At 34.7% G+C, this 12,978-nt stretch overlaps 1 protein-coding gene and 1 long non-coding RNA gene across 2 annotated transcripts; both read right to left on the bottom strand.

Annotated features, from left to right (window-relative positions):
* Positions 1 to 3,749: 3,749 nt before the first annotated feature.
* On the bottom strand, positions 3,750 to 5,820 carry LOC107853573. The gene is made up of 3 exons (XR_001669819.2): positions 5,383 to 5,820; positions 4,925 to 4,989; positions 3,750 to 4,091 (listed from the first exon to the last, which is right to left on the bottom strand). It is a non-coding gene; the product is annotated as an uncharacterized LOC107853573 (long non-coding RNA).
* A 4,632-nt stretch (positions 5,821 to 10,452) lies between these two features.
* LOC124888834 (F-box/kelch-repeat protein At3g23880-like) lies at positions 10,453 to 10,803 on the bottom strand. The gene has a single exon (XM_047400121.1). The coding sequence runs from the start codon at positions 10,801 to 10,803 to the stop codon at positions 10,453 to 10,455; it is 351 nt and encodes a 116-aa protein (XP_047256077.1).
* Positions 10,804 to 12,978: the final 2,175 nt, after the last annotated feature.

Below are 12,978 nucleotides of genomic sequence, written 5' to 3'. Positions count from 1 at the left end.
AAAATGATCTTCTTATCAGTTATGTAGGCACGGAACCTATGGAATCAGAAAAATGACCTTCGTGCATATTAATTTCTTTTCCCACTCTATCTGGTTTGACTTGTAGAAAGTGTGCTGAAATTGTAAGTCGGTTTACAACTACCTACGCAAAGTCATAACCTCTAAGGGTTCATGGTAGCCTAATCATAATAAGCGATAATAACTCTTTTCAATCTCCATTCTGAAATGTCAAACCATAGTAGTAGTCCTATAGGTGGCGGATACTCAGTTTTAACATGTTGATAATTCAAACCACTAGAAACAAAATTAGAAACACCTTTCTTCATACATTCCCACCAATTTAATTTGCTTTGAATGATAATACATCTTAGTGGATCCAGGATGTACGACATACTTAGGGTTATGGCTTCCTCAAGAATGACCTACCTCCCAACATCTATGTTCAGTTAACTTAATCGACCACTTAGTTTAAAAACAACATAAATACCAATAGTTATATTCGTATCTTTACTTGCTAAAACCGCATGTCAATACTCACACACTTTCTCATCCTTGTATTAGGTGGCCTCAAAGCGTCCTACCACTAAAGACAACGCATAATCATAAGCCAACAATGTCTTTGAGTTTCTCACACTAATTTGATACCTATCTCCTCGAGTGTGTGCACATCTTAGGTTTGAAGTCTCTTGCAGGAGCTATATGTCAAATATCCCATGGATTCACTTTTTAATGCACGCCCTCCACAGTGCTGTTTTTTCAGAAGACACCAAATAACAAATGTTGTAGTCATTGAGTAGTTCTGTCCACCGGGGTAAATTGAAGAAGCAAATCTTTTTGCGGGAACATTAATACGAGGCTCATGTGGTTGGTCTGTAAAAATCTTGTTGGTGCCATTGTATAACTAGAGAATCTAAATCTCTAGAGCAAATACCGTTCGGACTATCTTCAATTTATAAGGGGAAAAGTTCTGCACCTTATTATTTAGCTTTGCCTAAACATACACCATTACACAACTATTCGATGTGAGAACATATCCTAATCTCACCCTCAAGGCATAACAAAGCACCAAGAATATCCCAGAATCTGACAGTAAGACTAGCACAAGCATGGTGGTCAGTAGGTCTTGAGCTTCAGAAGCTCTACTCCCATTTCTCCTTTTTCCAAAACTTAGGATTTATCTTTTAGGTCCATCATGTTGTTCTTCTGAATGTATCCATAAGGAAAAAAAACATTTGTTGAAGACTTATCAAGCGCACACACAAAAAAAAAACAGTGAATCCTAATAGGAACAGTGGGTCTTGGACATTTTTTTTATTTTTTATTTTTTCTTTACTTCTTTTGTCTTCTTAGGATCTACCATAATACTTCATCCAGATATAATATGCTCGAGAAGTATCACTAAGTCTAATGAAAATTCACACGTGAAGAACTTGGTCTGAAGTTGATATTCTTGTAGTGTAATTTGAAACACGAACCTGAGGTGATTCTTGTGTTTCTTCGGCAACGAGAATACACCAAAATATAACCAAATAAATATTGACACAAAATTCTTCAAGAATTTTCATGCAAACTTCATTTTTTAAGTCCATAATGAACTAGAGCAATGGTCGGTCTGAAATAAGTCATGCGGAGCTTGTAATGCATATATCGCATTTCTGAAAGCTATCCCAAAATATCTTAAAACTGATTACAAGCTTATGAAAACACACTGAAATCAATATTTGAAGGCAGGCGACTCCATATTACTGACCATACTAGTCAATGGTCATTTATACAAGGCATGGTTATCTGTAGTATATTGTTACCTATTCAATTGTTAGTAGTTAATGTACTCTCTCAAAGGCCTGCCTTTTCTCTTCGCAGTTATTATTTGTGCAGAGTTAGTTTCTATAAAGCCTTTTTTGCAGGTACGACAATTGTTTATTTAGCTCTCTCGACTCTAGTGGTTTAATAAGATACGGAGGTATCGATATGGGCTGTGTTAGGTGCCAAATCAATACCAAATTAACTTCTTGTACAGGTAGTAGCCATGGAAATTTATTGTAAATACATCGTCTAATCCTCACTAATGATACTTTTTCAAGCTATGGTGTATAATCTCTTGTATGCCTTACCATAGACACAAGCAAAACAAATCTTTTTACCAAGACAAGGAGCATAACTTTTTTTTTAACTGCTAAGCTACTCTAATCTACCTCTGTAGCTTTCTTTCTCTCCTCCTCCTCCTCCTTTTAAATAAAAGGGTACACTGATTATTTCAACAACTACCTTCATGTGAAAATCCAAATTATTTTGGCAAGAAGGCAAATTGCTTATACCCATCGACATGTCAACATTGATCATATAAACAATATGTGGTTAGTTAAGGTATCCCTTCTCTCAACTCGAGTTTGAGATTCTTTTTATACATGCTTAACTCAAAAAATATATATAATCCCACAGGAGTTGCAACCAGTAAACATAAAAATTTACTGTCCAATATCTTAAATGTTCACAAGAAAATTTCTAACTATTTAACTCATACCAAGACTCACAGAAAGATTTCTCAGTTCTTGGACTTCTAGCATGAATTCTTGGCTGCTCACAAATCAAGTCTCATATTTCCAATAGTTTTAGCCATATCAACTACCTCAAGGTACGTTATGGTATTCGTATATCAGGTTGTTTAAGGGATAACCCACCTTCCAACAAATCACTAAATCTGATATACCTTGTTGGACAAGTACGGAGCATATCAAGCCTTTTGAAAAAACGTGGAGTCATATGTCGGTGCATCTATTGTCTGAACCAATTTCTCAACTCTTCCACTAGCAAGAAACCAATCCATACATAACTTAGTAATCGCTTCGAGTCGGGGGTTGTGTATGTCGATAATCCTACTAGTATGATATCATATCATGTATTTGGTAATGTCCTTCTGTCGGGAAGTTTCTAGCTCCATGGATCTCCCCTTGAACGTGTACAAAAAGCTTTAAGTATTTCATCAAAAACATATTGGGAATACTTCGAACCATCAAAATTAATTTACTTGATGGCCTCAATTTCAGTGGCACTATCAAGGATACACATTTTCTGAACAAATCAGTCTTTTGAGGTTCCTAAGGCTAGCTTTGGTCCTTTTTAAATGCTCCTGGCTTTACTCATTATGTCTATTAATCTCTTAGCTCGTTACCAGAAGATAAATGTCTTAACACTAACACTCTCATGTTGAAAAGAGGGGCATAGTAGTACTATTTCCAGAAACGGGATGTATTACCTGTCACATAGCACAAAAATCCCTCATAGTGGGATAACGACCTCTTTCTTGGCATTTCCAATTACTTTTGCTTGTTCCTCTTAATTTGGGAAGACGGGTGTTACATAGGTGGCCCTTTATGCCTCCCGAACCTAGGACTAGTATTGTTATTGTATGAATAAGTTCAAGGCATTTGAAAAAAAAACGAAAGGCAATGCTAGTTTCATCTAGTAGACCTTATTAGTCGCACGCGTAAGGCAGAATTAGAAAAAATACAGACACATACTATCACGTGTTCACATAATCAAGATTATAGAAATGGCCTACAACATAACCATAATTGTACTAATAACATGTGCTCCATTAGTCACAAGAAAAACCTAGTTCTGATACCAACTTTGTCATGATGCAAAATAGGATTATGACCGGCGTTAAGAAGGCTAGAACTCCAAAGCTAGCCTCGTCGGTATTCTACAAAAAATCAGACAAAGATTCCTCTGTTTTGGAGCCTATCAAAAAAAAAAATTTCTGTCTCAATTCAATAAACACAACAACCCAACGTCACAACCAATCCATCCATAACACCAACATGATCCACCAAATCCATCAACACCCATTCACTACAAAATAATAATACGAAATCCATCTCCAAACCATGAGAAGAAGTCAATAACTTCACAAAATCGAAATAATAAAAGAATACTCAAACTCTAAAGAAGTGTCTATGGAGTGACTAAGAGTTTCAAGGAGAAGAACATAACGATTAATTAAACTGTTGCCTACGCAACAAATGCGGGGCTCACCATGAATATACCAACTCGAATCTTCTAGCTAGCGAAATCCTTACCAACGTCACCTGCATTCAATGTAAAAATAATAGCAAGAAGTGAGACACTAGCTCAGTGAATAATAACACTTAACCACAACCGTTTTAATCGGGACAAGTCATAAAACATCATGAAATAAATACTCTTTTAGAACATAGTAACAATAAATAGTATCATTTGTTTCATATAAGCAAGATGAACTAATAGTTCAATAATAAACTCAATAAGTATTATATCATATCAAATAATACATATTTGGGAGGTTTCCAAGAATGAATCATGTATTCAGTGTGGCTTTCTACTTCAAGAATAGCCAATAATAGTGGACCCTTCATAAAAAAGTCAAATATCATATCAGTAGGTCCCTACTCGAGGGATATCAGTAACAATATGCTAGTTCTACCTTCCCGCTAGCAAGGGCTGTAACAGTAATCAGTAAATACAAGGTGCACCAGGTCTAACAATCCCGCCATTAGCTACGAGATTCAAATCAAGGTCTACTCTCATTTATACTTTCTTTTTTCTTTGTAAACGATAAATATTCATCTGAAAGCATTTTTCAGAATAGGACATATCATTTAAAGTTCATATCATATCACATTACATGTAAACTTGAATAAAACACATGTCAAAAATACTTATTTTTCAAGTAAGTGAAGAACTTTCATAACATCAAAATGATCATATCTCAACTAATGGTAGATATCTTGTAAACATCTCAAATACCCAATTTTAGTATTATATCAAATAAAAGACTTGCCCCACATGCAATTTCAAAGCATTCAACAATTCTTGTTTCTTCAAAATCATGTATAAAATATCCAAGTTAAGAAACACAAATCATGGGAAGGTTACTACTCACAGTACTCGTGTCAGAATACCAAACTCGTCACCTCGAGCAACTTGTATGGTTTCCTTCGATCGAATCTATAATCACATCATGTCAATCTAGTGTTAATTTCTTCATTTAGGCTAACACGTAACTAATATAAAATTCCAAACTTCTGAAATTTCATTATTAGCCCTCACTTTGTCTAACTTGTACCTAATTTGTACTTCATCCCATGAAAACAACCTCATTGATGGCTTGGCTTTCCTCACTATGAGGAATCAAAATAACCTTATTGTCCACATACTATTTATTCATTGATTAAGCCGAAAATACAAACGTTACAATCCAATTGTGTAATGTTCTCGCCCCGTTCATGAGAATTTAAAAGATTTCTTTATCACTCTCACCCTTGATTTTTAAACTCTCAATCCCAAATCTATAGCCATGAATTATACAGATTAAATCTATAAACTAAGTTAAGAACTTACCTTCTTCTTCTACTTCTCTCTTAAATTAGAAATCGAGGCCAGAAGTTCTTTTCTCCGCTCCTTCCCTGATAAATAAGGCCAAGCTTCACGATTTTGTTTTCTTCCCCTGCTTTCGACAGTGGTTGACGGATTTTCAATTTGGTTTGTCTTAGGTTACTGTATGAGAATCCCTAATCAATCAATGTTGTTGACTTTTGTTTTATTTTCCTTACATTGCAGGTCTCTTTTTTTTTTCTTTCAATTACAACTTCGGACTCTCTTTTTCTTTCTCTTTTTTCTTTCTCTACTTTCTAATGGGAAATTGAGTAGTTTGAAAAAGAGAGAATTCATAAATCAAATAGGACATATTTTTGGCGAAAATAATTTGTTTTTGTGAAATTTAATTGTGAAAAAGGTGAAATGACGATTTTGTCTATTGCAAAGTATTTTAATGAAGAATAAAAAGTTCAAATCACTTTTCTAAGGGATTTTACACTTTTAGGTGTCGTTTGATAGAGTATATAAAAATAATGCCGAATAAGGTGTATTAATAAAGCTTGCTTTACTAACACAAGTATTAATAATGTTGGTATTAGTTATGCAGTATTATTTCTTATGCAGTGTTTGGTTTAATGTATTAAAAAAATATATATTTGTATAATTTTTATGAAGAAATATTTATTTACCAAACTATCCTTTTTATACAGATTTGTAGATTTCCATTCTACATTAAAACAGACAATTTTCCACTCAATTTTCTAACATAAGATTTTAAAAAAAAGGGAGATCTGTTCACACTAGTGGATCGGACTTAGCCACTTCAATAAACAAGATCAAGGATAAAGAAGAGACATGGCAGGTTCGTGGTGGGAGAAGAGGTTACACCTTTACAACCATCACTGTTTTACCCAAATACCCAATTTCTATTTGCTCACTTTCATTGCTAAAATAATTTGAGGAAGGTATGAAATCTTGAAAACCCAATTTTTACTTCTTGAGAATAAAATCAACGGGATTTGCCAGAATAAAATAAAGAGAAAGAAAGCAAAAAAATAAGAAAATGATTGATTAAGAAGAAGAAGATGCGGAAAAATGGTGAGAAAGAAGTTGGTTATTTTGAGGGGTAAATCTGTAATTTAATACTATAATACATGTGTTGAAATGTGTTGTATTACTAATACATAGAAAAAAAGGGGTATTAGTAATACATAGTCCAATACCCAATATAGTGTATAACTAATGCCTTAGACAAAAAATTATACCAAACAATGCATTAATAATACACAAAAATAATGCATATATTATTTTTGTCAACACACTCTACCAAACGACCCCTTAATATACTATAGATTATAGATGTACATAAGCTACCTGAGTAGCCAAACTTACAAAGACAGACCAACTAATGGGAGAAATAATTTTCCTAACTTTTTAGAAATTTTTTTAGTTTTATATTTTTTTTATAAAATATCTTTATTCTTTTCAAATTGTTGGAGCAAAAGATCTCATTTCCTCCCGTCTATCTCCTTTTAGATAGCCAATAATTGAGGTCAATCTGATCATGGGACTGATTCCTATGGTATTTCATTGAATTGTCATGTTCTTTACAAAACTCCTAACTTCATTTTTATGATTAAAAAAATGAAAAATTCTAGAATTTTCAAACCATGTACATCAAACTAAAGAGTATGTTATTTTACTTCTTGATCATGAATAAAGCATTTATCGACCTACAAAAGTGATATCGGTCTTTTTCTTCTTTTTTTTTCAAGTGTTATCCGCCAATTGCCATAAGATGGTTTATAATTACACAAATATTTATGATTTATTTTAGATCATACATTTCAAAAAATCATCTTTTATTTTATAAAAATGAAAATAAGGTCGTAATAAAACATGAAACATTTTATCAACCTACAAAACATGAGACAAGACTCATTGACAGTAAATAAAGTCGTAATAAAACATGAGACAAGATGAAATAATAGAAATAAGGCACCCACAAAGTAGTACGACACACTATCAAACCGCAAGCACCCACCTCCCCCAAGCCACCTAACTAGAGACTCCATCCTATAAGGAAAGTCCTATCATACTAGCAAGGCCACCCCAAAGCACACCTAACTACCGGCTACGACTCCCCTACATGCACAAACCTTCTACCCTAATCCGTATTCTCCATATGTTTCTATCTAGGGTCATGCCCTCAGTAAGATGTAATTACTCCATGTCATGTCTAATCGCCTCCCTTCAGTATTTTTTCAGCCTACCTCTACCCCTCTTGAAACCATCCAAAGCTAACCTCTAGCACCTCCAAACCAGGGCATCCGTGCCCTTCCTCTTCACATGCCCAAACCATCTCAATCTCACTTCCCGCATCTTATCCTCCACTGAGGTCACTCTCACCTTCGCCCGAATAAATTCATTCCTAACCTTATCTCCCTTAGTCAATCTACACATCCAACGCAACATTCTTATTTATGCCACTTTCAACTTTTGGATGTGAGAGTTCTTAACTGGCCAACACTCCGCTCCATACAACATGGTCGGCCGGACCGCCACTTTATAGAATTTACCTTTAAGCTTGGGAGACACCTTCTTATCACACGAAACTCCCGAGGCAAGCCTCCATTTCATCCACCGCCAAAATACGGTACGTGACATCCTTGTCAATTTCTCCATTTCCCTGGATCATCTCTCCACTTAAAACTATCCCTTCTACAAACAACCTGCGAATCCAACTTCACTACCACTTCGTCCTCTCGAGTCACGTCGTTGAACTTACATTCCAAGTACTCCGTCTTGGTCCTACTCAACTTAAACCCTTTCAATTTCAGGGTTTATCTCCAAACCTCCAATTTATCGTTAACACCTCCTCGGGTCTCGTCAATCAAAACTACATCGTCAGCAAATAACATACACCAAGGCACCCCCCCTAAATATGTCGCATCAAAACATCCATAACTCGGGTAAAAAGAAACGGACTAAGAGTTGATCCCTGGTGCAATCCTGTCAAAATAGGAAAATCCTCTGAATCCCCTTCTATCGTCCTTACCCAAGTCTTCGCTCCTACGTACATGTCCTTAATCGCTCTGATGTACGCCACGGGGTCTCCTCTAGCCTCCAAGCATCTCCAAAACACCTCCCCAGGAACTGTCTTACGCTGCTATGCTTCAACAGTTAGACTCTTTTGGCGGAACCTTAAATCGGGCCTGACAGACTCCAATGGAAACTAAACAGCACAGGGCTCATCTTTGTCAAGTCTGTATACTGGAACTTGAATCATAGAATTTCTATTAACATGGTATGACCCTGAAAACTTAGTTGGAAAGTCAAAATCCCTTACAAGGTCTCTTGTTTTGACTGGTTGGTATTAAGGAAAGCATGTCTCACCCAAGTGAACTTAAAAAGAAGAGGTCTCCAGATTTGTTCAAATTGTCCTCTATGTGGTCAAGATAATGAAAGCAATGAACATTTCTTCTCACACTGCAAGAAGACTAAAAATCTGCAGCACATGTTCTTTTGTATCCTTGGTATAAGTTGGACTGTTCCCAGTTCCACTTTAGAACTCCTAAACTGATGGAAGAGTGTGGGGAGGAGAGACAGTGAAGAAGACTCGTGGATTATCATTCCAGCTGTGGTATGGTGGACAATATGGAACGAAAGAAATTCAAGAATTTTTTAAGGCACTAGCAACCCCATTCAGAAAATAAGAATGAACTGTCTTAGCCTTTTCTTTTTTAGGTGTAAACAAAATTTGTGGGAAAAAAGTGGGGGATTTGGTAGAATTAATTGGAAATGTCTAAGTTTTTCTGTAAGAATGGGATCTTCCTATACTCTTGTTTGTAAAGCTATCAGCTCGGTAGCTTTTTGGTTCTGAGCTTTACTATTTATACAATGTTACCTTCAAAAAAGGAAATTTAAACGGGAAATGCGTCATATTCCAAGTAGAAACTTGGGAATATGGAGAGGATAACTTGTGGAGAAGAGCCTGATACACTCAAGATCATCACAGTTAAACATTTCCTACAATTTTCTCTTTCAACCTACAAGATCATAAGAAAATCACTTTTTCTAGAGAAATATTTTTCTTCGTACCAAATACACCCTCAGTGTACAAAACTTTTCCGAGCATCGACTTATCAATTTTAAACTTTTTCAAGTTCTGTTCTTTTTTCCAAATATCACAGCGAATGAATATGAATATTACTGCCCCTGATATTTCCTCGACTATTTTCTTTTTGAATTATCCGCAAGGGAGAACGCCCAAACCTAATGATGTATCAGACCTTAACTGTTATTCGATGATTTCAGTGATTTTGCAACCTCTTCATTATTCGTAACTAAAAATGTCGTAAACAAAGGCCCTAGATCAGACAATGACAATGCCTGGGACCATATATGCTAATTATAATTGGCTTATTCACATTTGCCTTAGTACTCATTACTCTTACTTTGTCTAAAGTAGCACAGGAAGTACCCTCAAGAAGCACTTTAAAAGAGAATAGCATTTACTTAAAATGCACTAGTTACCAAAAACTACAAACTGAAAACTGATCTTGCAAGTGGTTGTTCCTCGGAGATATGCAACAACAAAAAGGAGAACCGTGATATCACAGTAGATGTGGTGTACAGAGGGCACTTACATATGTAATGTAATGTTCTACATTTGATTAATAAAAAACGTAAAACTGAACAACACGCGAAAAATGTCGAGAGCAAACACTTACAAGTCGTCGTTAGTTACAAACTGTCATTCAACTGAGTCTTTGTAGACTTCAATGTTGTGTCATTGGTTTGTTTTGTAAAACTGGACAAACTAGGCTTTCAATATAGAGTTCCACCTACAGATGAACATCCCCTTCAACATTGGTAACCTCTGGATATCTCATAAAGTCATCCTTTGGATTGTATATTGTTAAAGCTGATTCAAACACGTGCAAAATTTTACCTTCAATCGACATGCAAAGGGGCAAAGAAAGCACAGAGTCAGGATGTTTCATGGTATACAGTTTTGTTCAAGACTCTTTAACCCCATACTCCTTCATAACCCACACATCAGTTCTCTTATGGCTACAAAGCACAAATAAATCACTTCCCAACACTCCAGGTGTTAAAAGGAAATGTTCGTCCATAGCAGGGCTGCTCCACCTTCCTACATTTCTCATAAACCAAATCAATGGACATGATGTCCCAACCACCATCAACAATGCTAGTAAGCCAGTGAAGCTTCCCATTAACCAACTTGCCCAAACCATCGTAGACCATCTCACCTTGATGGTCATCAACTGTTGTCCAAGAATCACTCTTTAAACTATATATTTTGGCATTGATGTAGCATTTAGTGATTTCATGGAAAATAGCGGCTACCTTATAATCATCACGAACCTCATCATACCCAAAACCAAAATTGAAACGGTGATCAACCGTCTGTGTAGGCATAAAAGGTCAGGCAATTCCTTGAACTTTCTAGTAGACGGATTCCGCAGAACCAAGTGTTTAGACCCAATACAATAACAAATCAACCCATTAACAGAACCCACAATGAAAACAAAATTTCCAGGGGGTTTGATGGGATAATCCAAGTCAAATGTCTCAGTTACAGCCTCATAAAATAAAGAACTAACCGAACAATGTCTAACAGGGTACTTAAACGGATGATCTTTTATTATTCCCAACATAAGTCTATATCGGGTGAAATACTTAGCAGAAAAGCTAAGATGGGTCTTCACAAAATGAGGAATGGAGATTAAAGCAAACCACTCTTTAGAAACACATTTGAACTTTAAGAGGCTTTTAACTGGAACTCTTACAAGTATTGCTATAATTACTTCTTCTGGCAATTTAGGGAGTGACTCATTGGATGGAATTTGAGTATGGCGTCATCTCTTTCAGGTTCCATTAGGGTTGCAAATGACTTCTCCTCCACTTTTTTGTCAACAGGAAAACACGATACAGGGAACGGGTCTTTAATAAGGAGAAAAATAAGCCAGAAGGCCTTCCAAGTTTGTCCCTTTGAAAAAACTAAAGCCTTTGAACAACTGAGATAGATGTTGCACAATTATATTAGTTGTCTGAATAACTTTATGCAGTTGTTGAATAACTTTTTTCAGTTGTTGAATAACTATGCTTAGTTGTTCAATAATTAGGTGCAGTTATCGAATAACTACGCCTAGTTGTTGAACAACTAGATGCATGCAGTTATTGAACAACTTTGGTAGTTATTCGATCACTGCGCCTAGTTGTCGAACAACTATCAAAGTTGTTCTACAACTGGACAAGTTGTTGGAATGAAAATTTTTTTAAAAAAAAACTCAAAAAACTTTACCCCTCCCACCCAACTTAAAAAACTTGAAGCACTTTCACTTAATTGGACAACGTATTTATCCTTTTTAATTGGAAGTCCCTTTAATAAGTGCGCGTTTCCAATGAAAATAAAATAAAACTTTAATTGGAACTTTGAGCAATCACGATTTGGGTTATCTGTCATAGGTTTATTTCAGTTTTGATTCTTGTGTTATTCAACTAGGCATAAGTAATTTTTAATTAATATGAATATGTGATTTTGGTCCTTCACACTAATGAAAGTTAAAACTTAATGAAATTCATTAAAGAAATATGTTCTATTAAACTTTTTCAATGGGTGATTTTATAAACAAAATATTTGCTAAAATGACATAAACGTAATACACCTTTAACTTATCAAACTTTATTTGCTAAAATGACATAAACGTAATACACCTTTAACTTATCAAACTTTAACCCTTACAAAGTAATTATAAAAATCCAAGCTAATATATATATTCATTGAATATATCGGGGAGCTAATTATATATCTCAATAAACTCAAAATTGAAAAATAATATGGAGAGCTAATTATTTATCTTTTATAAGAAAAAAATATGACTCAAAATTAAAAAAAATGTATCGGGAGTAAATTATGTACCTTTACAAAGAAAAGAATATATCTTTGTTGGATGTATCGGGAGCTAATTTTGTATATTTTACAAGAAAAAAATGTATCTTATTTGAATGTATTGTGTATCTCGACAGACTCATATCGAAAAAGATATATCAAAAGCTAATTATATATCTTTATAAACGAAAGAATGTGTAGAAACAGATTTGAACTGTAATGGATCGTTTGGTGTGAGGTACAGAAGTAAATAATCCCGGAATAAAAATTTTAATGCATGTTTGGTTGGAAATATTCAGGATAACTTATTTCGGGACTAATAAATAGTACCGGAATAAGTTATTCACACATTTGGTGGGATAACAATTCTATCATTATTTATTCTTGGAATAAAATTAGAAAAGGACAAAATTACCCCAATCCCTTTGTCTTACATACTAGAAAAAATCTAGGATTTTACAGCTTATTGAGACAAATGCGTATATTTAAAAAAAATGACATATTTTATGTGGTTAACTTAACTACTTAATAGATGAATGAGAACACATATAAAAAAAAAATTGAATGAAAAATGTATAATTGAAACACTTTATCAACAGTTGAGGTATTGAATTAAGCGGATTGCATTATTTTTTGTCCTATAAATGTGTTACTTTTTAAAAAAAAAAATTATCGCGATTTTTTTCATTTTATTATCACAA

Source organism: Capsicum annuum, chromosome 11 (genome assembly GCF_002878395.1).
Source record: "Capsicum annuum cultivar UCD-10X-F1 chromosome 11, UCD10Xv1.1, whole genome shotgun sequence".
In the NCBI taxonomy this organism is placed as follows: Eukaryota; Viridiplantae; Streptophyta; class Magnoliopsida; order Solanales; family Solanaceae; genus Capsicum; species Capsicum annuum.
Note: the sequence above shows the minus strand (reverse complement) of the source record. Positions and strands in the feature narration are given on the sequence as shown.

Excerpts from the sequence above, each read along its gene's own strand:
- LOC124888834 (XM_047400121.1), bottom strand. The coding sequence starts at position 10,803 with ATGCCTACACAGACGGTTGATCACCGTTTCAATTTTGGTTTTGGGTAT.